Source organism: Oreochromis niloticus, linkage group LG14, assembly GCF_001858045.2.
Source record: "Oreochromis niloticus isolate F11D_XX linkage group LG14, O_niloticus_UMD_NMBU, whole genome shotgun sequence".
NCBI classification, from domain to species: domain Eukaryota; kingdom Metazoa; phylum Chordata; class Actinopteri; order Cichliformes; family Cichlidae; genus Oreochromis; species Oreochromis niloticus.
This window is the reverse complement of record NC_031979.2, coordinates 14,420,276-14,442,192: the sequence shown is the minus strand read 5'-3', so window position 1 is coordinate 14,442,192 and position 21,917 is coordinate 14,420,276. Positions and strand designations below refer to the sequence as shown.

Below are 21,917 nucleotides of genomic sequence, written 5' to 3'. Positions count from 1 at the left end.
AATTAAAAATCTTTTGAAGAGAGTAGTTTATCACTCAAAGACTAGCTTATCAGGAAATAATCTGAAACCTCTACTTATTTAAAAAAAAAAAAAAAAAAACGTCACACTTTACTGATTCCCAAACAAAATCAAAACAATCATAGCGCCCTGATGATGCTGAAAAAGGATCTCAGCTGTTTAAAAAAAAAAAAAAACGTGGCCACAAATGAACATGAAAGGCCCCACGGTCATTTGAAGTGGTTAATTTAATGTAAACTATGAGGGACTGTGAACAAAAACATGGAAAAAAAACCTATAAAAACGTACAGTTTACAAACAGTTTGAGTTCAAAGGTAGCCGTACCCTTACACAAACCCTGATTGTGCAGTTCTGCTTTTCTATCTGACACAGTCGGACTTTTAAGTGCTGGTTTCAGAGGAATTCATTCATGAATGTGTGTACAGTATGAAAAACATCAGGAAAAAAAAAAAACATACGCTCGTCAAGTTTCACTCCAAAGGCTGCTGGTCTGAGATCTGAATTGTTTGGTGGCCATTAAATTCTTTTCATTTCTTACAGGCAACAGCAAGTAAAACCCTTTATCTACCTGCTACAAATATGTAATGATAAAAACTCGGGAATGAAACACCTGCCAAAGAGATGCACTTCCACTCTTGGGCTTGTGAGATCACATTGAAACATTTTTTTTTTAAGGAAAGCATATTTGTGTATAGCTCTTCAAATGAAGCATTATATAATAATTTCTCATAAACGTATAATTTTCAGTGGAATATCTACATAGGCATATAGAGGACATTTTTACCAACCATCAATGCTGTATTCCAGTGTTCACTAATGTGTCAAAAAGCTGATTGATGATAAAAAAAATAAACTTTTTCCAGTGATGCTGTCACAGCTGTAAAACACTTGGCTAGTTTAGTGTTACTTATAGTCTCAAAATGTTTTTTTAATGCAACTATGTCTACTACTCCCTTCACAGAACTGAGCGTAATGGAAAGAGGAGTGAGGAGACCTCTGTGCACAGCCGAATACATCAGTGGGTCTAGCTTTAAAAAACAAAACAGATGTCTCATTGGTCCTTGATTGGCTGCTTAGTTAGAAAGTACTCATCAGAGCTACACCGTCTTGATCCATGCTCAATCATCCAGGTAAGTAAATCCCAGAAAGTTGATTCCGTTAATCTGGAAGCTGCATTTTTGGTGGGAGAAAGATTTCGTCATCCAAGGGGCTTCTTCCATCTTGGCTACATCTGCATAATGACCAAAACTAGCACCACTGACTAACAATGACCAACGCAATTTTTCTGGGATATTAGAGCTAGGCTGTTTGAGAAGGGAGTAGTTCACACTGTAGCACAAAAACTTATTCAAACAAACAAGGATGCTGTGATGACGTCTAAAAATGATATATCATTTCAAGTTAGATGGAAAAAAAGTGCTTTTCCTGCAAAAACAGGGACCTTTCTAAGTGATCACAAATTGATCATAGCAAAAGCTGACCGTACTGTCCGAGCAGGTGCACTCAGCTAAGAGATCCTCGATATGCACTGCAAATGCAGACAGACTATATAGTTAAATGCCTACATTAGGTTTAATATGTGCTGCATCGATAATCTATAAATCTGGAGAATGCAGTCTATTAGTATCCGGGGCCTGGCTGAATACTGAAGCATGCCAAGTATACTGTCAGGTGAAAAATCATACCAGCTGTCTTTGGAAGCTGAAACACCTTTACCTGGCAAGCTCTACTGAAAACCTAAATGGTCCAACAGTGAAGAGTGGCACTGACCAACAATGCAATTCCATTTTTAATTGGTCCTTATTTAAGAAACACATTTATAAAGCAGTTTAGATTTCAGATATCTCACTTCATGTAACCACAGATGGTTCGCAGTATGCAGTCTTCATAAGGAATATGCACTTAGCTGCCCAATCAGAAAAATAACTGGCGTATGAAAGCAGCCATATCGTTAAGTGCAGCTTTCTAAATGACAGTATATTTGTGAAAATGAGTATTCTTCATTGTAACTAATATTCCCTGCCTTCATTTTTTTAACTACAGTGCAGCTCAGACGTTAGCGATGGTTTGTTTTTTTAAAGACTTAAAAGCTAAATAAGGCACAAATTACTTTACTGGAAAAAAAACCTACTCAAAAAGTCTTTTTAAGGAAATATTGAGGGGGAGGTAATTTAGCTGGATTACTACACGGACTGAGTTAAACTGCATATACTTAGGTCAGATTAAGTGCTTCTGCGTATCCTGACTGTCCTTCCCTCAAGTATCCTTTTAACGTAGACCAAACAAAGGTGTGGCAGGTGAACCAGTCTGTCTAAGATTTCTTCTATGAAAGGTTTAGAAAGAATGCTGTGCTTCTGCCATTTAGGGGGAAAAAAAACAAAAAAGAAAAACTGCACAGAGCAGCATAGCCTGGCCATCCAAGCACATTTAAACGAACCCAAAGCATGACCTACTCTTTGACTGAGCTCTTTTTGGTTAAGCGATTTCAAGCAGCAGGATATATAAGAGACAAATCAAGATAACTTTGTAGCTATAGTCTGAGGGTTGTTTCAGTTTTGAGTACAATATCATTTACTATTAGCGAGATTAATGACAAAAGACAAAAATAGTGAAGATCTTCATGTATGTATAATTCAGCGTGACAGAAGCAAAGCGTGGGGGTAAATGTTTTCTGAATGTAGCAGCTAGAGCAGGGCCGGAGACGCGGGATGTATGAGGATGGATGTAGTTCAGCAGTTTTTGGAGTAGTTAATGAAGGTAAAGTGAACCAAAGAGTGCCTGCGGTGTAGCAGATAGCGCGTTCTCCTCAGTTCACTCTGCACTTCCAAGCAGCCGGGCTCTGCTCCTGCAGACGCCTCATTTTCTTCCCTAACCACACCCACCAGGCTAAACCAATCACAACACAGACCACAGACTCCACGTAGTAACCGTCCAGTGTCGTCACACAGACGCCGCCTTCCTTCACACACAGCTAGAGGTTTGAACATGGGAGAAAAAATTTTCAAACTTTTAGAGCATTATAGAAGAGAACACACACACACACACCATCTTGCTCCATCCTCATCCTCTGATCACTTACCAGAGCCTCTTCAGAAGAGCCACAGCTCTGCCCAGCAGCCCCCTGGCATTCCTTAGAGGTCAGTGGATCGACCAGCCACAGAGCCACAGTGGAAGGCCAGTTTCCTCCGAGGTTAGTGACCGTGTTCAGCAGGGTCATGTAGGTCCCGCCGATAAGGGGGTCACTCACTTTGGCATGGAAAGCCATGCAGGCCACGTACATGCTATACAACGCCACCTGGAGAATAATAAAAAACAGGAGGTTAATGAAGTTCTTTCAGTCTACTAGAACCTGATTTTTCTTGCTTAATTATCTTATTAATTCAGGCTTGTTGGCAAATTTCTAAAGGACTACAGTCCTGTATAGTGTTTGTTCAGGTAGGCCATCAAATCCTCAACTCTGGCAAATCAGCTAATGATTCACCTGGAACTTCTTCTCATCCAGCTGTTTCCTTGTCACAAGGGGGCAAGCTCTGCATGTCGGATGCCCTTCCTGACACAGCCGCAGAGGGGAGTGCCTCTGTCAGTGGACTTGACCAGCAGCCTTTTGCTACCCAAGTGAATGTTTAAGCCACTCTACTATGAAACGACTCAATCTCAAATCTCATATTTGCTGTTAACCTGCGTACACTTTCTGCATATTTTGAAGCTGCTTTGCAACCCATCTCCACTCAGCTTCTGTTTTCATGCTCTGTATAACCTAATCAGTCCCTGTTGGCATTGATGGCTGCTCTGTTATGTGCTGGGCTCTTGCTCCTGCTCTGCCAGAACAGAGCCACACTGCCTGATATCAATTACAGCAGATGGAAATAAGAGTCTTCTTTTGACTACAGCGGCTAGTAGTCTTTTCACAGAGGCAGTCACCTGGAAGACACTGTAGCACTCTGGACTAGAAAATAAGAACAGCAAAGAAATTGCAAACCTGATGCAATGCATAGCTGAGCAGCACTACGGCATAGTAGTAAACTGGGAAGCCTCCTTCTTGTTTTACGCTGGGAGTCCACCACACTAGCAAAGCAAACTCCAATCCAATAAGCAGCCTGCAGCATAGAACAAGATCGTTTTAGCTTTCCGTTTACTGAATGTGTGCGTAGTGTGTGCAGAATGCGTTACAACCTAAATGGGAAGGCCTTGTAGAAGATGTCCAGAGGTCTGGGCCCTGCTGTGTATCTACTGATGACCACTGGTAGAAAGATCTGGAGAGGCACCATGGGCACTGCCAACAATGCTAGCTGCTCCTTGGGAACTCCAGCCTCCATCAGCTTCAGACCTGTAACCGCATCTGCTGCAGAGAAACCCATCTGAAACACAAAGAGAGTGGAGAAAATTTACATTTCCACCCGGCAAATATCCAAAAGTGACACCTTCATGTATCCAATAGTGACCAAGTACCTTAGCAGTGAGAAGCAGGAGACAAAAGGTGAAGACTGTTGGCATCTTGATGATGGATAATAGCAACTTGTAGGTTTCCATGACACCCTGTGTTTCCTCTGGGGTGGTAGTCGTTCTTCTGCCACGTACATTTTCCCTTTTAAAGATGGCAACCAGAGTGGTGGAAATCAGGAATACCACACCCCAAAAGAACAAGAAATCTGCACCAGAGGAAACAAAAGACCAAAACTGCTGTTTATCCACCAACAGAAATATATTTGACTTTTTTTTTTTTTTAGGGGTTATGGAGAGAAAGTACCTGACAAAGTAACAATGCCGGTGTCTTTGGGCACTATTCTGAGGTATTTGTTGCAGAAGTCAGGAGACTCCAGAGCCAGAAAGAGCACATTTCCGAGGAAGTAGCCAGCTGTCTGGCCTACAGAGTTGCATGTAGATGCATAGCCCACATTTTCTCTGGATAACATAGTCAGTGCCCAGCCATCCACAGCTATATCCTTAAATAACAAGGAGGTAAAGAAAGCAAACGTCTTTTATTTATCGTTCTAAATATCTGTCTGTATCATGGTGTTTAAAGAAGCTTACCTGTGTGGCTGCCAGGAAGGCAAGCACGAAGAAGACCGCAGTAAGCGTAACCACATCTGGTCCTCCCTTACTCTGCAGCAGTGAATCAACCTTTGCAGAAAGGTAGAGCATGAAGAGGCCTAAGAGGTACTGTGTGGGCACCAGCCATGACTTTCTGCAGAAACATGAGGAAGACATCATTTGGAGAAGGATGTGCAGTCTAGAGATATCAAGTGTAATAACATGGATACAGATTAAAACATCAGGATAATCAGCATCCAGATGTCTTTCTTACCTCCTACCAAACCTACTGAAGTACAGGGCGTCCACCAGGGGTGCCCATAAAAGCTTGAGACTAAATGGCCAGAAGACAAAGCTGAAGAAGGCTTGGTCTCTGTAGCTGACATTCTTACTCTGCAAAATCAGAGGGATGCTTCCACCCAGTCCAAGAGGAATCCCCTGCAGCACATAGAGAAACAGAAGCAGCAACACATTCCCCAGCTCGCCGCGTATCCCAGACCTGCGAGGTGACCCTCGCAGCAAAAGAGAACCTTGCTCTCTTTCGTCTTCTATCCCCGGCTCAGAGAAGTCACTCTCCATGTCGTTCAGGTTTTCAGGTGGGAGGGTGCCACCCACCTGCTTCCTCTGCCTCCCGTTCTTGTGTCTGATTAAATTTGAGGACTCCATGATGGATTAGTGGGCCTCAACCCTGCGGTCCTCTCAGCAAATCTGCAAAAGGAGATGAGTGAAAACGACTGATACAACTAAACCGATTTTTAGTTGAGTGATTTTTAGTTGAAGCTGCTATAAATGCCTTCAATCATTTAGTTTGTACAGTGACAGCATTATGGGAAGCAGAAACATGCTGATCAAAGCAGATAGGTTAATATCATTTTTAATATGCAATGGAGAAGCGGTGAAAAGGTGCAGTGAGCAACAAACAATGAAATGGGGAATTCACTGGACTGAACAATTCTGATGAAGACGAGAAAGTGAGTTTGTGAAAAACGTTCAAATTACGCTGCATGCACATGGCAACACATCAGAAAAAAACATGACCACATACCAGTGCGCCTGTGCAAATACTTTGCATTAATCATAAACTGTGGCAGTCACTCATTGTTGGGGTTGAAGGTAGAACTGACGACTGAATGGAATCACAAAAAAATCAAAATAAAACTAAGTTAAACCCTGATCTATAATAAATAACAGTACAGCAAAGAGAAGAGATGTTGCTAAGGTTCATATATATATGTTCAGAGTACAATAAGACGCAGGGTCCCGCTCTTATCTGAAAACTACCAAGTGTTAAAGAAAGGTAGAAATAAAACACATAAAATCAATATAAGACGTTTTCAAATGTATACAAAGCACATGTAAGTTGAAAAGGTGAAACACATGAATCTAGACATACCTGGTGATGGCAGCATGCCAGATCATAAAACACAGACGGTTGAATCACAGATTTAATCAACGGAAAAATCAGCTCATTCAGTTTTTTTCATTCAGAGGTAGGAAACATCTTCATAAAGACGAGAAAACACAAGAAACTGAAAAGCGTTTCACTTAAAACTCTCACATCGGTGGACATCAACACAGCCGAGCAAGGAAATGCGACAAGTACAGCTTACAAATGTGTCCGGCGCCTACAGCTGACGTGTCAAAATATGACTGCATGTAGTTCCGCTTGAGTGTACGTAACGTCAGCACTAAATGTTGGTAAAAATACACTCAAGCGGAACTCCAGTTGGTATAATTTACATAAAGCATATTACAAAAAATGTAAAATGAACTTTAAATAAAAACCAGACCTAAAAAATATAAAAATGAAAACACCTTCACAATTAACTGTTAAGTTCTTGTTTAGTGTTGTAAATAAATGCAATGAGTACAAATGTAAGTAATTTGTGTAAAATTAAATCGCATTATTCATATAATTATAATAATCATATTATTTTTGTCAGTTTTCTGACATTCAGCCACAGCGTTGGAGATAAATTGTTAAATGTTAAGAACAGGAAGTTAGTGCGTGAAGTGATAAAGTTTGCAGTAAATAAAATCAACAGTTAACAGTATTTATTAAAAAATCAGTATTTTTTATAACTATAAGTCCATTTACTAGTTTTCCAGCAGTATTGTGACATATAACAGCCGCAAACTACCCAATATCTCATGTGCATTAAAACTACAAAACTGTATTACAAACAATTTTCTGTATTTTTAATCTTAAGTTGTTGTTTACACACAACCCTGTTTTTTCTCTTTTATGTGTGTGTGTGTAGTTAACTACCGAGACTGTAAACAATAAATACTAAAAATGTTTTTATTGGGTTAATTGAGCTGTTTTACTTCATTTAAATTATTTTGTGAGAGGTTGTATTAAATATTTCGGCTGCTGTAACACAGTAGTTGTAACTTTTTGGATAAAGCACATCTCATCTCATTTTAATTTAGTATTTCCTCTCTACTTGAATCTCTTTTGGCTGTAAGCTTGTAAGAGTGAAAATTTGTTAAAAAAAAAAAAAAAAAAATCAACAACAAACCAAAAACAAAATTTGAACATGGGTGGGTGCTTTGTGCAATAAACTTAATTGAATCACAATTTTCCAGCACTTTGTTGTGATTCCTATCATACACAGTGGTTTGGATGACTTTTCCACATGCAGCATTAGGATAGTGTTGCTGCAGTTCAACCTCTTTCAGTGTGCAGTAATTAGTAGTTTGCCTAACGATGAATGCAATGATCCATAATGCATATTAATTAAGCTGCTGTATTATTGTATGCTGCATGGCAGCCCTGGATTATGTTAACCAATTAGGAAATTTTATTCATGCATCATTATTGAAAGCCTGTTACTACAATCACGCTTCTTCTCATTCATCTTTTAGACTGTAGGGTAAGTTGAGCTACTCCTGAACTTGAGAATCCAGATGAAAGCACATGATAGCGATACTGTAAAATTAAAATAAAGAAGATACGGATTGAAAACTCTTCGACCACCCCACGGGTTTAAACAGGGTTCACACTGATGTTTTCTCCTCGATCAAAAGGTCTTTTGGCGAGGGTCATGATAAACCCATTACCCCACATTTAATTTAGAGAAAATGAATAACAGCATGCTTGGCCTTGTGGTTGCCATGAGTGCATGTGAAGCTGCTTATCCTCACAGATGGCATGTGACAACACACACGGGCATATTTGAGAATATCAGCATGTGATGGAGACTGTGAAGCTGCAGTTGCACTCATGTGAGAAGGTCTGTGTCGGTGTAAATCCACACTGAACTGCTCCGGGGCTCCACACTGTCAGCAGCTATGATATGTCTGAATTACTCTATTGTAACCCCATAAAATTTGACTATCAGTGTGCACAAATTATGTCATCTAGAGGGCTCTTGTATCAAACTATACATGAATCACCAAAAACCTGCAGACAGGGATCTTGAGCCTACTTTTACACTATATGCTGGGGTGAATTATTCAAAACATTCCAATGATTCGGATTATTTGAGCAGATTACTTTATGTCACATGAGGACTGCTACAGTGGTTACCTTATTGGTTGGTTTATATCATCTGACTGGCCTTAAAGGACTCATTACAATACATTACAACAAATCTATGATTGGTATTTTCCCCTGGTCACGTTATGTTGTTCATCACATTTTCCACTGGATGGTGCTAAAATCAGCACATCTGAATATACTGTAGTAATTCTCAGATTCATGCACCTTAAAATAGTCCAACTTCCCTGCTCAGGGATATTTAATGGCTATTTCGTTTTTCACTTAACACGTGACTGACCTTGTGACCTCCAAGAGCTGGCTTTTTTCTTTTTTCATCAAGCCTCCAGAAATAATACTTTAAAGTGTGGCAACCTTGAAGCATTCATTGCTTCTTCTTGTTGCCAAATGACTGAGAATCCAAACTGGAGACGGAGAGATGGCTACATAGCAGCAATTTCTGCAAGCAAGTTGGGCCTGGGTGGGTGCTGGTCTTTGAAGTATGCAATAATCTATAAGTATAGAAACTGTGGCCACTGCAACATTATTATTGGCGAAATGAATGGAAACTGGATGAGTGAATGTAACTCTTAGTTTCTTCTTTAAGCTGCCTGAAAAATACATGGGAACAGTTTAATGTCACCCACACCTGGAACATCTAGTACAGTAGATGTGTTAAAGTACAGCGAGTTCCTCTCACATATTTGATGCTCCTGCCTGACAGAGACTGAGGTGTTATCACTGGAGCTACCTTATATTTTAGCATATATCATTAAACTGTTCCTGAGATTCACAGTTTTGTCTGTTTTGAGAGATTGACTCATTTTAAGTCCCCAAACAAACATATAGTAATGATAGGCTGAGGAACGAAATTATGCTTGATGCCCAGCCCCCACGGGGGCCTTTCTCCCTTACTCCGATCATTTAACTTTTCGCTCCACCCATGACATATTCGCGCTACATATTTACTTAGCCTGCTCCCACTATGAAAGTTATTTCCCGGTCAGAGGAGGAGAGACTGTGACATCTTCAAACCAACAGCCCAATCTGCTTTTCCAACAGTAGTCGGCGTGCTGAGCCAGGAGCTAACCAGCAGCCCTCTCTCTGTGAGACCTGGGACAGCGAGGCGAAGGGGAGAGCTCATTCCACAACACGGCAGTCATCCATGGCTCTGTGCAACGGAGACAGCAAGGTCAGTTGAGCGGGAGATACCCGGGGCTCCAGTATAAGGTAGCCCTGGTGACTTAGTGCTAGGACCCGGGTTACTGCTGTAGTCCTCCCCCCGGTTAATTTCGGCCTCTGTGTACCTCGGGGGGGAAAGTTAAGAGAGCATGCAACGTTATCAACAGTACTGAGGAGGAGCAGTGTGTGCCTGTTGCAGTGTTACATTAACATGTTGCTCATAGCTGCTAACAAGCCGGACGTGATAACTAATTGATGTTAAACCGGGAAAAAAAGGTTTCACTGATTTTCCCAGTAAACGTGGTTGCCCTTCTCTTATGGTGGACCCCCCCAACCCCCAAGACACTACAGCTCCAAGCACCGCGTGGGTTTTAGCATAGCTCCGCTAACCTAGCAGCTACTCACAGCACTGCTAACAGGCTAACGCTCGTTACTACTGTTTATTCCAGCGGTGCGCTAGCTCGCTACACTGATAAACTGTTAGCTAGCTGTGGCCGGGCGCTCACAGTTTGTAATGACAGCACCGCAGAGCAAGAATGTTGTCTTACGATAACGTCTGTGTTCTTTAAGTAAGCGGAAATTGCGCTTGTGCTGAACTAATTTACCTCAAGCGGTAGCTGTCACACTCTTCGTGCTAACGTACGTTAACTGTCAGTTTGCTAACATCGTCACGAAGCTAGTGTGTGAGCCAACTTGTGGTTTACCCGTCTAACAATTGAAGCTGCTTACAGCTGCCTTATCAGCTGATATGGTGAAGTTTGCTCTGAAACGATTGAGTGATTTTTCTCTTGTGATTATTCTGCTTCAGTCCATGTTATTACCGGTTGTGCTTTAAAGGTTAAAATTGGAGGTGAGGGGGGTACCCAGCAAGTTGTTTTCAGAAACATTTACGGCGGAAGTTTCCCACTGACCACGTGGGATAATGTTTCTCTAATGTGTACCCACTTCGTTTGTTTATAAAGAATAATTTACTGTATTTAATTAACTGTAGAATGGATGGCACACTTCCCACAGAGCATGCATGCGTTTAAATAAATAACATTTGCATATAGCTGAGTGCTGAGGATCAGAGTTTGAACTGCTTCAAATACTGAGATCTCAGTCTTGATAATGTCTGACTTGTGAGATTCATGTGATAGGCTGAATGGTTGCAGCACATTTCACAAGATTTGCTGTCCGTCTCTGTTTCAGCTCACATGGCAACAATTATGTTAGGCTTTATTGAGTCACAGCACTGGAGGAGAGTAAACTCAAGAAGGAATTGAGTTACCTTCTGCTGTCAGACCACTAGAAAGCTAGTCACCTCACATGCAAGTCTTCACTAATCTTCCTAAATGTGTGTCCACAGCTGGAGATCAGCAGCGCAGAGCAGAATGGGTCATGTGAAGGGGCGGTGGCGATCCTCGATGCCGGGGCGCAGTACGGGAAGGTGATTGACCGAAGAGTGCGAGAGCTGTGTGTACGCTCTGAAATCCTCCCTTTAGAGACCCCGGCCTTTGCTATCAGAGAACAGGGCTTCAGGTGAGCACATAAAACGCATCTGTACCTGAGACGTTTTATTTGATGCCTGTCATCATGTTTAAACACACTACTGTGTCAATGTTGAAGCCTTGAAAGTGCTTTATAATGCAGTTTTACATGATTGTTTTCTTTGTGTTTCATGCCTCAGGGCAATAATTATTTCAGGAGGTCCAGCATCTGTGTATGCAGAAGATGCTCCCTGGTTCGACCCTGCCATATTCACTATAGGAAAGCCCGTCCTTGGGATTTGCTATGGGATGCAGGTATGCACACAACAAAATAAACTGTGATTGTATTCTTAAGAAAACTAAGTCTATTTCCACCAGGCTCTTGTCAAGGAAACATTTTTTACACAGATTGTCTCTAAGTAGCAACACGTTACTGTCACTCTGATTGAACCAGCTCCTCAGCTCTCCCACACCAGCTGGGACTTCACCACCTTCTTCAAGAGTACTTTTACACTGGTGGAAGAGAAGAGTAATACTCACTCTCTTTTCCCAGTGAGACAAAAAAAATAACAAGTACACTTCTTTACAGTGCAGGCAGTTTTACACTCCCTGTAGCATATCTGTTTCCATTCCTTAACGCTGGTGTGTGTGTGTGTGTGTTGCAGATGATGAATAAAGTTTTTGGAGGAACGGTACACAAAAAGAGTGTAAGGGAGGATGGAGTCTTCAGCATTGGACTAGACAACACTTGCTCCCTTTTTAGGTATTGTAATTTCTTGTAACTTAAATATGTAGTGTTTTGTTATGTTTTACATACAGATCACATACATAGTAGTTGTTTTCATGCTGATGTAAAGGGGCTATTACACAAATAATGAGGAGTCTAAGGTAAAGGGTGTAGTCTTTATTTCCCTTATATAAACAAAGTGCTGAAAACGGTAACATGTATAGGCGATTTAATGAATCTTTTCGTGTGTGTGTGTGTTAATCCAATCAGAGGCCTTCAGAAGGAGGAAGTAGTCTTGCTGACCCATGGAGACAGTGTGGATAAAGTGGCAGATGGCTTTAAAGTGGTGGCCCAATCAGGGAACATCATTGCTGGTGAGCAGGACACACGAAATGTTCCAATCCTGTTGAGTATAATAAAGTATATTATGGTAAACTACAAAAGCGGCTTTATTTGGATTTGATGTTAAGTAAGCCTGAGGCTGTATCATATATATTTACATCTCACATAGCCTTTGAAGATGATGCTAATTTGTATCCTGGGTAAAAGTGCTTTTCCCCGACATCTTTGTTTTTTTTTCTTAAAGCTTACTAAATGAGCCCCTTAAAACATCTCTGTTTTCCCTTTAGGGATCGCCAATGAGCAGAAAAAGCTGTATGGGACGCAGTTTCACCCTGAGGTCGACCTGACGGAGCGAGGCATGGAGATGTTACGTAACTTTGTGTTTGAGATTGCGGGCTGCACGAGCAACTTCACCGTACAGAGCCGCCAACAGGCCTGCATCAGTGAGATCAGAGAAAAAGTAGACAAGTCGAAAGTGCTGGTGAGTGATGATGGGGGGGGGGGACCAAAACTGAATATTTACTGTGGGAGATGATTCAACTAAAAGGCTGAAGCTAAAAAGCTGACAGTCGAGTGTGGTAGTCGCTCAGGAGGCGATGACAGTAGCAATGGTGGGAAGTTAAGTAGAACCAATTAAACTCTCAAATTAAACCCTGTTGCATCTGAAAAGAAGGTAGCCCACTCCCAGAGTGGCTTCAAACTGGGTTTCATCTCAGGGGAGGGTGAAGGCGATAATTGAGTGTGGAAAATGGGCTTAAAGTACTGATATTATACTGTACAGTGAGTGGGATAGTTGGTAATATCTGTGACAATACTCTTATTCTGCTGTAGCGTGTTCCTGCAGCGAGTACAGCATTTTGGATGATTTCCAAGAACAGGTTTAATCTTCTCTTTCTTCGGCTTAATATTTAGTAGCCTGCCAACAGATGAAACACCAGATGTGTGTATGACTAATAAAACAAGAAGCCTAAATAAATATAAACCACACATTTGCAGATAATTAGTGGGTAGTGTGAGTTGTGAAAATTGGGGCCAGGTGGTGAAGAATCAGATTTAATCTTTGCTCAGCTTTATCTCTGAAGACACGGTTTCTTTCTGATGATATGCGCAGGTGCTGCTGAGTGGTGGAGTAGACTCAACAGTCTGCACAGCCCTCCTGAACAAAGCTCTGAACCAGGACCAGGTGATAGCAGTTCACATCGACAACGGCTTCATGAGGAAGAGAGAAAGTCAGAGCGTGGAGGAGGCCCTGACCAAGTTGGGAATCAAACTCAAAGGTAGGGATCCAAATCCTGCAGTTCTTAAGCGTGTACATAAGGTATTTATTTGAAATTCATTTTTATCACACTTTATTTTTCTTTTTTTCTGAATTAATGGCACTCTTTTAATGCCTTCAGGTTCTTATTTTGAATAGTTTTCACTTTATGGAGTTACCCTTTCCAAAATGTTGTGACTAAAGCACATTCTTGTTTATAAAAAAAGGCTAATATCATACAGCCTTGTGGTTTCTACAGGAGGGACATATCATCAGTGTTGTAGTATGTCTGCTTTGGATTGTTACAGTATTGGGGATTATAATCAAAAATCCCTGTGGAGGATATGAGTGGGGTCTTTCCTTGTGGAACCTCGCTGTTAAGCTCTGTTGGGGTTTCAGCCAGGACTCTGTCTTTAACCCAGTGAGCTCTGAGCTCTTTCTGTGCCTGCTGCTGGCCGAACGGCTCTGTTTTCACCAGCTGCACAGATGCACAGATATTCATTACAGCGCACAGCAGTTACAAAGTTAAAAGATGGTTGAACTTTGACCTTCTTTGCTCACTGGAGTGACAAACCTTGGCTGCACAGCATAAGCCACTGCAAATAATAATTTTCAGACAACCATGGTGCCATCGTTGTGACCTGTCTGAAAGCCGCTTACATCAGTAAACACAGGTGCATTCTGGGAAAACATCTGCCAAAGCCAGATCCATTTCTCCTTGTTGCTTTATTATTTTGGTCGCCCTCCTCCACCACACCAGTTTTATTATATTCACTTTTGTAGTTGAGTAACAACACCACAAGCTTACATCTGAGACTGAAAGTAAAGTTGGGATTCAGTTTTTGTTTTGCTGTTAACCCTGTGGTTCGTCTTCCTTCAGTGGTAAATGCAGCGCACACCTTCTATAATGGAACAACAACTCTTCCCATCTCTGAGGAGGACAGGACACCACGGAAACGCATCAGTAAAACATTGAATATGACCACCAACCCTGAGGAGAAAAGGAAAATTATTGGAGACACATTTGTCAAAGTGAGGATAAGTTTGAGTACTTTATTGGAAAGTGTTATTTATTGTTGGTGACATAAAAATGTCAGTGTGTTTAAGTTGTTTTCTGTGCCACCGTACTGTTCTGACTGTATGAATTGTCCTACATCACAGGTGGCAAATGAAGTGATTGGAGAGATGAATCTGAAACCAGAAGAGGTTTTCCTGGCACAGGGTACCTTGAGGCCTGATCTTATTGAGAGCGCCTCTCACCTCGCCAGTGGTAAAGCAGAGGTCATCAAAACACACCACAACGACACTGAGCTCATCCGCAAACTCAGAGATGAGGTAAATCTAATTTCCCTAACCTTCTTAGCTAGCTACTTCAGTTTATAGTCATATTATTTGCAATAAAGTAGATGCATGGTTCAAGGAGAGCTTTATTGGAGTTTAAATCATAATAAGAAGCACAAAACATTTACATCGCTTACGCTCCAGCTCACAACACTAGTGATGCGTCTTTGTCTTATTAGCGTATTCATTGTCATGGATTATTTGCTGTTTGTTGTTATGTGCAGCCTCTTCTTGTGAATGCACAACTGTTTGACACCTAAGCGTAACGCTAGCCCGCTCACTGTGCATTGCTGATTCTACTCTGTTGTAATCCTCCAGGGAAAAGTAATCGAACCGCTGAAAGATTTCCATAAAGATGAGGTGAGAGCACTGGGGAGAGAGCTTGGCCTGCCAGAAGAGATTGTTTCTCGGCATCCTTTCCCTGGCAAGTACATAAACTCACAGGCCTATAATGTGACTATTCTGACTGAACTTTACAAAAGTGTAAATATAATTACTGAGTCACACTAGAAGCCTTACATCCTTCATTTGCTAAAAGTGTTAATAGATTTCCTGAGTCAGACACTCAAAGACTCACTTCCTTCATTTGCTCAAAGTGACAGTCATTCCTCTTCTTCTCTAGGTCCTGGTTTGTCCATCAGAGTGATTTGTGCAGAGGAGCCTTACATCTGTAAGGATTTTGCTGAAACAAACAACATTCTCAAAATCGTTACAGACTTCTCTGCAAGTGTCAAAAAGGTAAAAGAACTGCTGATTTACAGCAAAATCCCAGCAGCCTGATATCATTTGTCTGTATTTTTATCATAAAGCGTCTTGTCACTGTTTTTACTCGTGAAGTTGCAGATAACTGCAAGATATCGCACACTAACTCAAATGTTGTGATGCGATAAGCTTGGATGGCAACCCTCCAAACATGCTTTTAGCAGATTGAACTAACACAGCAGATTGTATGCTCTATGTTTGCTCTGAAGCTTGCTGCTAATTTTACTGATAATCACTGGAAGCACTCCTCAGCTAGTTTTATCACTTCAGTTGTTTTGGACAATCGATAAAGTTTTATTTTCAGTTACGATTTTGGCTTCCAACAAATTAATTTTCCCCCCAAATTCACTCCCAGCCATGTTGTGCTAGATACAGGTCAGTTCATACTCATGAATTTACACTTGTGGTTAAATAAAGTCTCCTGACAGGGCTGATGGGCATATTATAAGCTCCTGTGAAAGAGGATATTGGTATGTCATTTGATGAAAGAGCAAGCAAAAATTTTGCAAAGTTTGAAATTGATGAAGTGTTGTTGAAAACTGCTAGTCACATCGTCAGAGCTGCAGTGGTTTGTATATTGCAGGCTGCTGTCTCTCAGTTCCACACTTACAAGGTGCTTTTATTCCCATCTCCTCTCCAGCCCCATGCCTTGCTGCAGAGAGTCAAGTCGTGCATATCAGATGAAGAGGAGGAGAAGCTCATGCAGATCACCAGCCTTCATTCACTCAATGCCTTCCTGCTGCCCATCAAAACTGTTGGTGTCCAGGTGAGGCAGCTGATCAAATGACATACAGTTAAAGAAATAGGAAAAGATATTGGACAGAAACTGCTGGCACATGTTTTGGTCAGTAAGAAAATGTGAGTTTTATTGACAATTTGTGGATATTAATGTAAACATCATCTTTCCTCAGTGATTTTGTAAAAATCACATGTATTTATCTTTAGTCATGATTAAGATAATGTGGAGAATCCAAGTGTCCTCAGGTCCAGTGAAAACTTGACAAAGTATATGTTGCCAGCTGTTTGCCTGTTGCTGCGTTATAACTGTAATTAAGTGGTCAGCCACAAGACCAAGACACACCCAAACAAAGAGTGTCAGATTCTCCGTTTTAGAGTCTTTCTCCCTGTTGTCTATGGAGGGTGTGTCCTGTAGTAACTGTTAAATATGCCAAAAATGTTGGATTAGTCACGACTACTTTCCTCACCCAAAACGCTGCAGTCAGACAGTGTGTAGGTGTCTGTTAGTACTTCCTGTCTGAAGCCGGAGGTTTAAATTTGCCCTCAACCTCAAGCTGGGACAGACTGTGGGCAAACACTGGCAGCTTTCAGCGGCTTTTCTAAAAGTGGAAGCTGACAGGTTATGTAGAAACTTTTAGTTTTGGCACACAAAAACAAATTTTAACAAAATGCATTTCATACTTGATAAACATGTATGAGACGTTGATTTTTGGCTAGATGGTAAGAATAAGAACATTTCCTGTCTCAGGGTGATTGCCGGTCCTACAGTTATGTGTGCGGTGTCACAAGTAAAGAATCTCCACACTGGGAATCGCTCATGTTCCTGGCCAGACTCATCCCTCGCATGTGCCATAACATCAATAGGTAAGTCATAAAATCAGGTTTCATTCGGCCACCCTCAGTGGACAACCGGGCAAAACATTCACGCCTCTCTTCTTTTTTCCAGAGTTGTGTATGTATTTGGGTCCCATATGAAGGAGCCGCCAACAGACATTACTCCAACTTTCCTGACCACGGGTGTTCTGAGCACGCTCAGACAGGCTGACTTTGTAGCTCACTCTATTCTTAGAGAGTCTGGTAAGTGCACGGTTTCAAATGTTTAAAGCCACGTCTATTTTAGAATATTTAGGACTGAAGATGATTTAAAAGGTGAAAAATGCCCCAAACGGGGGCAAATTAAAGTTTTGCTTGTTTTCTGTTTGCAAGGGTGGAGAATTAAAGGGAACCTTAAAGGTGTAAATAGGATTTATGTAATTTTCATGCTCAAGCCATTTAGTGGCCTCTGAGCCCTGTTCTCCAGGAAGAGATTACTCCTGTCAGGCTAGAAATGTTTCATTAAGGATGAAACAGTGTTGCACTGATTTGCAGTGATGCTTTCTGCCATACCAGCATACCACGTGACCATCATCAGATCTGCCGTGTAGTTCTACTGTTAAAGTAAAAATTAAACTAGGCATGTTTACATTTTAGTTAACTGATATAAGAATTAAGACCAATTTTCAGAAAAACCTGTACCTAAATGAAATGACATTGTGTGTTAATATAATATACAGGAAATAACTTTAGTTTTAGTCTTTATTAATTCAAATTATTATTCAAATTTAGGACGTTCATAGCAACTAAGAAAGTAATTGCTAGGAAAAAAACAAAACAGAAAAAGAGACTCTTCTAAGGGTGTTTTCAAAGCTGTAGTTGGTTTCCTGTGAACAGTAGGTTTGTAAAAGTTGAAGTTTGTAAATTTGTAGCTTTTTTTCTGTGGTTTGGTTGTTTTCGCACAGAGAAAAGTGCAAGTGAACTACAAGCGAACCAAAATGCGTCACTACAAACCATGTGAGAATGTTGAGTTCCCTCATTGGCCAGATGTGTCTGGGGCGGGAGCAACAAAAGTAGACACAGGAAGAAGATGCTGTGAGAGAACGGAGAATTTACGTTCATTTCACAGTCTCCCGTACAGACCTTTGCACATTTATAGTTCCTTCCCACATCGAGAATACAGAACATGTGTAACTGTTACACGTTTTTACTTCAAACGTGTAACGCAAAGCTGGTAGTTGGTTCAGATCGGGGTCGGATCACGTTCACGCCATGAACAAACCACTCTGGAGTTTGTTTGGAACTGCACCAAGACCACCTCCTCCAAATGGTCTCAGTGTGATGTTTTTGGTCTGAACCAGAGTATGATTACTGTGTTCACACCTACACCAAGGGATTAAACCAATGTTAAATATATAAAAGCATCACATAATATTAAAATATGACAAATTACAATAAACTATCCAGCCATTTTCTTTCGCTTATCTGAAGTTGGGTCACGGGGGCAGCAAGTAGGGAAGCCCAGACCTCCCTCTTGTCAGTTGCCTCCTCCATCTTATCTGGGGAAATGCCAAGTAGTTCTCAGGCCAGCCAGTTGAAATAAGTGTGTCCTGGATTTACCAAGGGGCCTCTTCACAATAGGATATTCCCGTCTGGAACACCTTACACAGGATGCGACCACCTCAATAGGCTCCTCTTGATGTGGAGGAGTAGCACCTCTACTCTGTGTCTCCTGAATAACCGATCTCTTCACTGTGTCGCTCAGGGAGAGCCCATCCACCCTTCACAGGAACCTCAATTCTGCTGCTTGTTGCTATGAAAACATTCTTTTTTCCTTTTAAAAAAATAACTAACCTTAATAGTGTTTTTAAAACGATCAAGCCTAGATCAGCAGATTTATGGAGTTTGTCAACAGCAATGCTCTGTCTTTTCTGCCAGTTTTATGTTTCCTTTGGCTATTTTATGCGTAACTTCTGTTTCCCCCTTCAGGCTATTCTGGGAAGATCAGCCAGATGCCGATCATCCTCACCCCCCTGCACTTTGACCGTGACCCACTGCAAAAGCAGCCATCATGCCGGCGCTCCGTGGTGATTCGTACCTTCATCACCAGCGACTTCATGACAGGAATCCCTGCCATGCCAGGCAACCATATCCCAGAGGAGGTATACCATTTGTTAAACCTGTACAGCTAACATTTTTCTCCTTATCTTGCCATCATGGCTCCTAATTCTGGTTTTCAGGATTGGAAATGAGTGACCCAGGAATTATTTAAATAATAATCATATCAACATTTCTCTTTATTTGTGTGTTTTAAGAGTCATTTGTCTTGTCTGATTCATCAGGTGGTGCTGAAGATGGTAAATGAGATCAAGAAGATCCCAGGTATCTCCAGAGTCATGTATGATCTGACCTCCAAACCACCTGGCACCACAGAGTGGGAATAAAATGCAAACATGACATCACAGTATAGAGAACACACACACACACACACACACACACACACACACACACACACACAGTGCACAAACACAATAGATATCAGTGAGGGCTGGTGAACTGCTCTCCTTTTCTGTCCTTCCAACTTTACTCCCCTCCCAGTCTCCCTCTGCTACCTCCCCCATCTCTTCCCTTTATCTTTAACATTCCCACGGAAGGCAGACTGTACTGTGACAGGCGCACACACAAAGCCACTACTGCTCTGCTCTCCCCACCACTCTACCCCGGTCTTAATATTTTTGGCGATAGGCATTGATAAATCCTGGTTATTGGTAATATATTGTCTGTTTTTGGGGGTTTTTTGTTTTGTTTTTTTTTAAACCTTCATGTACAACGGTGTATTTCCTCGCTACAGTGAAAAGGTAAATTGCTACTTCCAGGTGGCCAGAAGCTGTGAAAGTTCAGTGAGTGGACTTGGTGTTGTGCCTCAGGATGAATAAAACATGAAAGAAAGCAAATGGTAGTGTCATTAAAGGAAAAACAGAAAGGGGTGGGGGGTTAAAAATCTATAGTGGTTTTCTTTTTTTTCCTTCAGATGTTTTTGTTAAATTCTTGTAGGTAGGTGAGAATGTTCTCGACCTAAGACTATCTGATTTGTTCATTTCACTTCCTACCAAAGGTGGTGTGAACAGTACAGCTGAACAGACGAGCTATGTGACCAATCATCATTTAAAAAATAATTTTTTTTTTTTGTTCGTTTTGTTTTAACATAAGTAGAGTTTGCTGTAGTGATCTGTTGTGGGCTCTTGACGATCTTCTCCAAGCTAATATCGTTGACGAGCTGCTGCTGTCGCCCCAGTGGGCAGCAGTCGACCCAAGAATATCTTCAGTATACGGACTAATGTGCAGCTGTGGAGGAGGCCAATATGACGGATAACTTTGTACGTGCCTGTTCTGTTGTTTTATTTTGGTTTTTCTTTGTGTTTTGGTGTGACCTGACCTGGACTCTGAGGATATAACACTGTTTCTCCTCATGCTGCAATATGTATGCTTTTTATGAAGAAGAAAAAGGCAAGAGGTCTAATAACTTATAACTACGGTAGAGTTTATAGCCACATTGTGTCGGTTGCTGGTGTCACCTCATCATGATTTTTGTTGCTCTTGTTGTGCGAGGGCAAAAACTTTTGCACATTTCGTTGTCGATCACCCGTTCAAGCCTCGGTGCTTTATCAACATAACAAATCACACATCCGGTGGAAACTTCATCCCCGTACATCGTGTCACCCTTGTCGTGTCAAAGGTCCTCGCCCTCTCTTGCCATCTTCGACTAAAGTTCAGTGTTTCAGAAAGGCATTACTGCTTTCGTTTATCTGCGTTCTGCGCTGTCAGAGCGTTCAGCGTATCATAATCTCTAGTCTCCAGTCGTTTAGACCTCCGTGAATACGGCGCTCAGGTTTAACTGAGTTTTAAAAGTGTGTGGTATCACGTCAGAAGTGTCACTCGGATGTGGTGGTGCTCATGCCTCCAGAATTTGTTTTTTTTGTGCCTCTCATCCCTCTTATATCCTTAACCTTTAGTGGCAAAGTACTCCTCATGCAAAATGAAAGGGGGAGAAAAAAACCCCCAAACTTGTCTTAACTGCAATGTCCTTCCCTCTGTTCTGCCTTTTTATACATCTGTGTTTATGTTACGTGTCTCCAATTTAAAACAAGAAAAACAAAAAACAATAGCTAATAATGACATATGACTTTGTAGTTCAATTTGATTGAGATATCCATGAGATTAAGTTATGCAATTCTACATCGGATTATTATTTTTCTGTTTGTGTGTGTGTTTTTAGTCAACAATGCTCATTCTCCTTAGTAACGTGCCTCAAACCAAGCCACTGCATGCAGTTTCAACTATGACATTTGTACAATGGAAAACTGAGCTTTAATAAAGATCTCAATGTTGAAACTTACCACTTCTATGAAAAGCGTCTTTTTTTAAATTTTTAACCATTTCTGTTTTGCCTTTCAGAATTCTGTATTTATTTTTAATTTACACAATTACCTTTAGTGGGTACACACCCAAAAAAAAGCACTGATACATTTCTATTAAAAATGCAGTCAAACACTAATTGTTTGACTCGCCTCTGTCAGTGCGCCCCAGGGTGGCTGTGGCTACAACGTAGCTTGCCATCACCAGTGTGTGAATGTGTGCGTGAATGGGTGAATGACTGGGTATGTAAAGTGCTTTGGGGTCCTTAGGGGCCATAAAGGCACTATATAAATACAGGCCATTTACCATTTACCATAATTGTTAACCCACAATGATATAAAA

General features: G+C 41.2%; 2 protein-coding genes across 4 annotated transcripts; one reads left to right on the top strand and one right to left on the bottom strand.

Annotated features, from left to right (window-relative positions):
• Window positions 1-169: 169 nt before the first annotated feature.
• On the bottom strand, window positions 170-6,709 carry slc33a1 (solute carrier family 33 member 1). Of its 2 annotated transcripts, XM_005474544.3 has the most exons (10): window positions 6,443-6,709; window positions 6,095-6,175; window positions 5,324-5,757; window positions 5,050-5,203; window positions 4,766-4,961; window positions 4,468-4,667; window positions 4,192-4,376; window positions 3,998-4,115; window positions 3,098-3,313; window positions 170-2,989 (listed from the first exon to the last, which is right to left on the bottom strand). In XM_005474544.3, exons 3-10 carry the CDS (start codon window positions 5,713-5,715, stop codon window positions 2,825-2,827), a joined length of 1,626 nt encoding a protein of 541 aa, XP_005474601.1. In that variant the 5' UTR covers window positions 5,716-5,757; window positions 6,095-6,175; window positions 6,443-6,709; the 3' UTR covers window positions 170-2,824. The 2 variants fall into 2 exon arrangements, with proteins under 2 accessions (XP_005474601.1, XP_003441755.1); XM_003441707.4 differs by lacking the exon at window positions 6,095-6,175.
• A 2,744-nt stretch (window positions 6,710-9,453) lies between these two features.
• Window positions 9,454-21,555, top strand: gmps (guanine monophosphate synthase). 2 transcript variants are annotated; one of them, XM_013269305.3, is made up of 16 exons: window positions 9,454-9,722; window positions 11,061-11,233; window positions 11,382-11,496; window positions 11,847-11,944; window positions 12,179-12,282; window positions 12,538-12,731; window positions 13,362-13,527; window positions 14,386-14,537; window positions 14,667-14,840; window positions 15,165-15,270; window positions 15,469-15,584; window positions 16,249-16,374; window positions 17,095-17,210; window positions 17,293-17,423; window positions 19,149-19,321; window positions 19,502-21,555. In XM_013269305.3, the coding sequence occupies exons 1-16, from the start codon at window positions 9,696-9,698 to the stop codon at window positions 19,601-19,603; spliced, it is 2,073 nt and encodes a 690-aa protein (XP_013124759.1). In that variant the 5' UTR covers window positions 9,454-9,695; the 3' UTR covers window positions 19,604-21,555. The 2 variants fall into 2 exon arrangements, with proteins under 2 accessions (XP_013124759.1, XP_013124760.1); XM_013269306.3 differs by lacking the exon at window positions 9,454-9,722 and adding an exon at window positions 10,353-10,463.
• Window positions 21,556-21,917: the final 362 nt, after the last annotated feature.

Excerpts from the sequence above, each read along its gene's own strand:
- slc33a1 (XM_005474544.3), bottom strand. The coding sequence starts at position 5,715 with ATGGAGTCCTCAAATTTAATCAGACACAAGAACGGGAGGCAGAGGAAG. Across the intron at positions 5,204-5,323 it reads TTCAGTAGGTTTGGTAGGAG|AAAGTCATGGCTGGTGCCCA; the intron begins GTAAGAAAGACA and ends ATGTTTCTGCAG. Across the intron at positions 4,116-4,191 it reads TACAAGGCCTTCCCATTTAG|GCTGCTTATTGGATTGGAGT; the intron begins GTTGTAACGCAT and ends TCTATGCTGCAG.
- gmps (XM_013269305.3), top strand. The coding sequence starts at position 9,696 with ATGGCTCTGTGCAACGGAGACAGCAAG. Across the intron at positions 12,283-12,537 it reads ATCAGGGAACATCATTGCTG|GGATCGCCAATGAGCAGAAA; the intron begins GTGAGCAGGACA and ends TTTTCCCTTTAG. Across the intron at positions 15,585-16,248 it reads TCTCTGCAAGTGTCAAAAAG|CCCCATGCCTTGCTGCAGAG; the intron begins GTAAAAGAACTG and ends TCTCCTCTCCAG.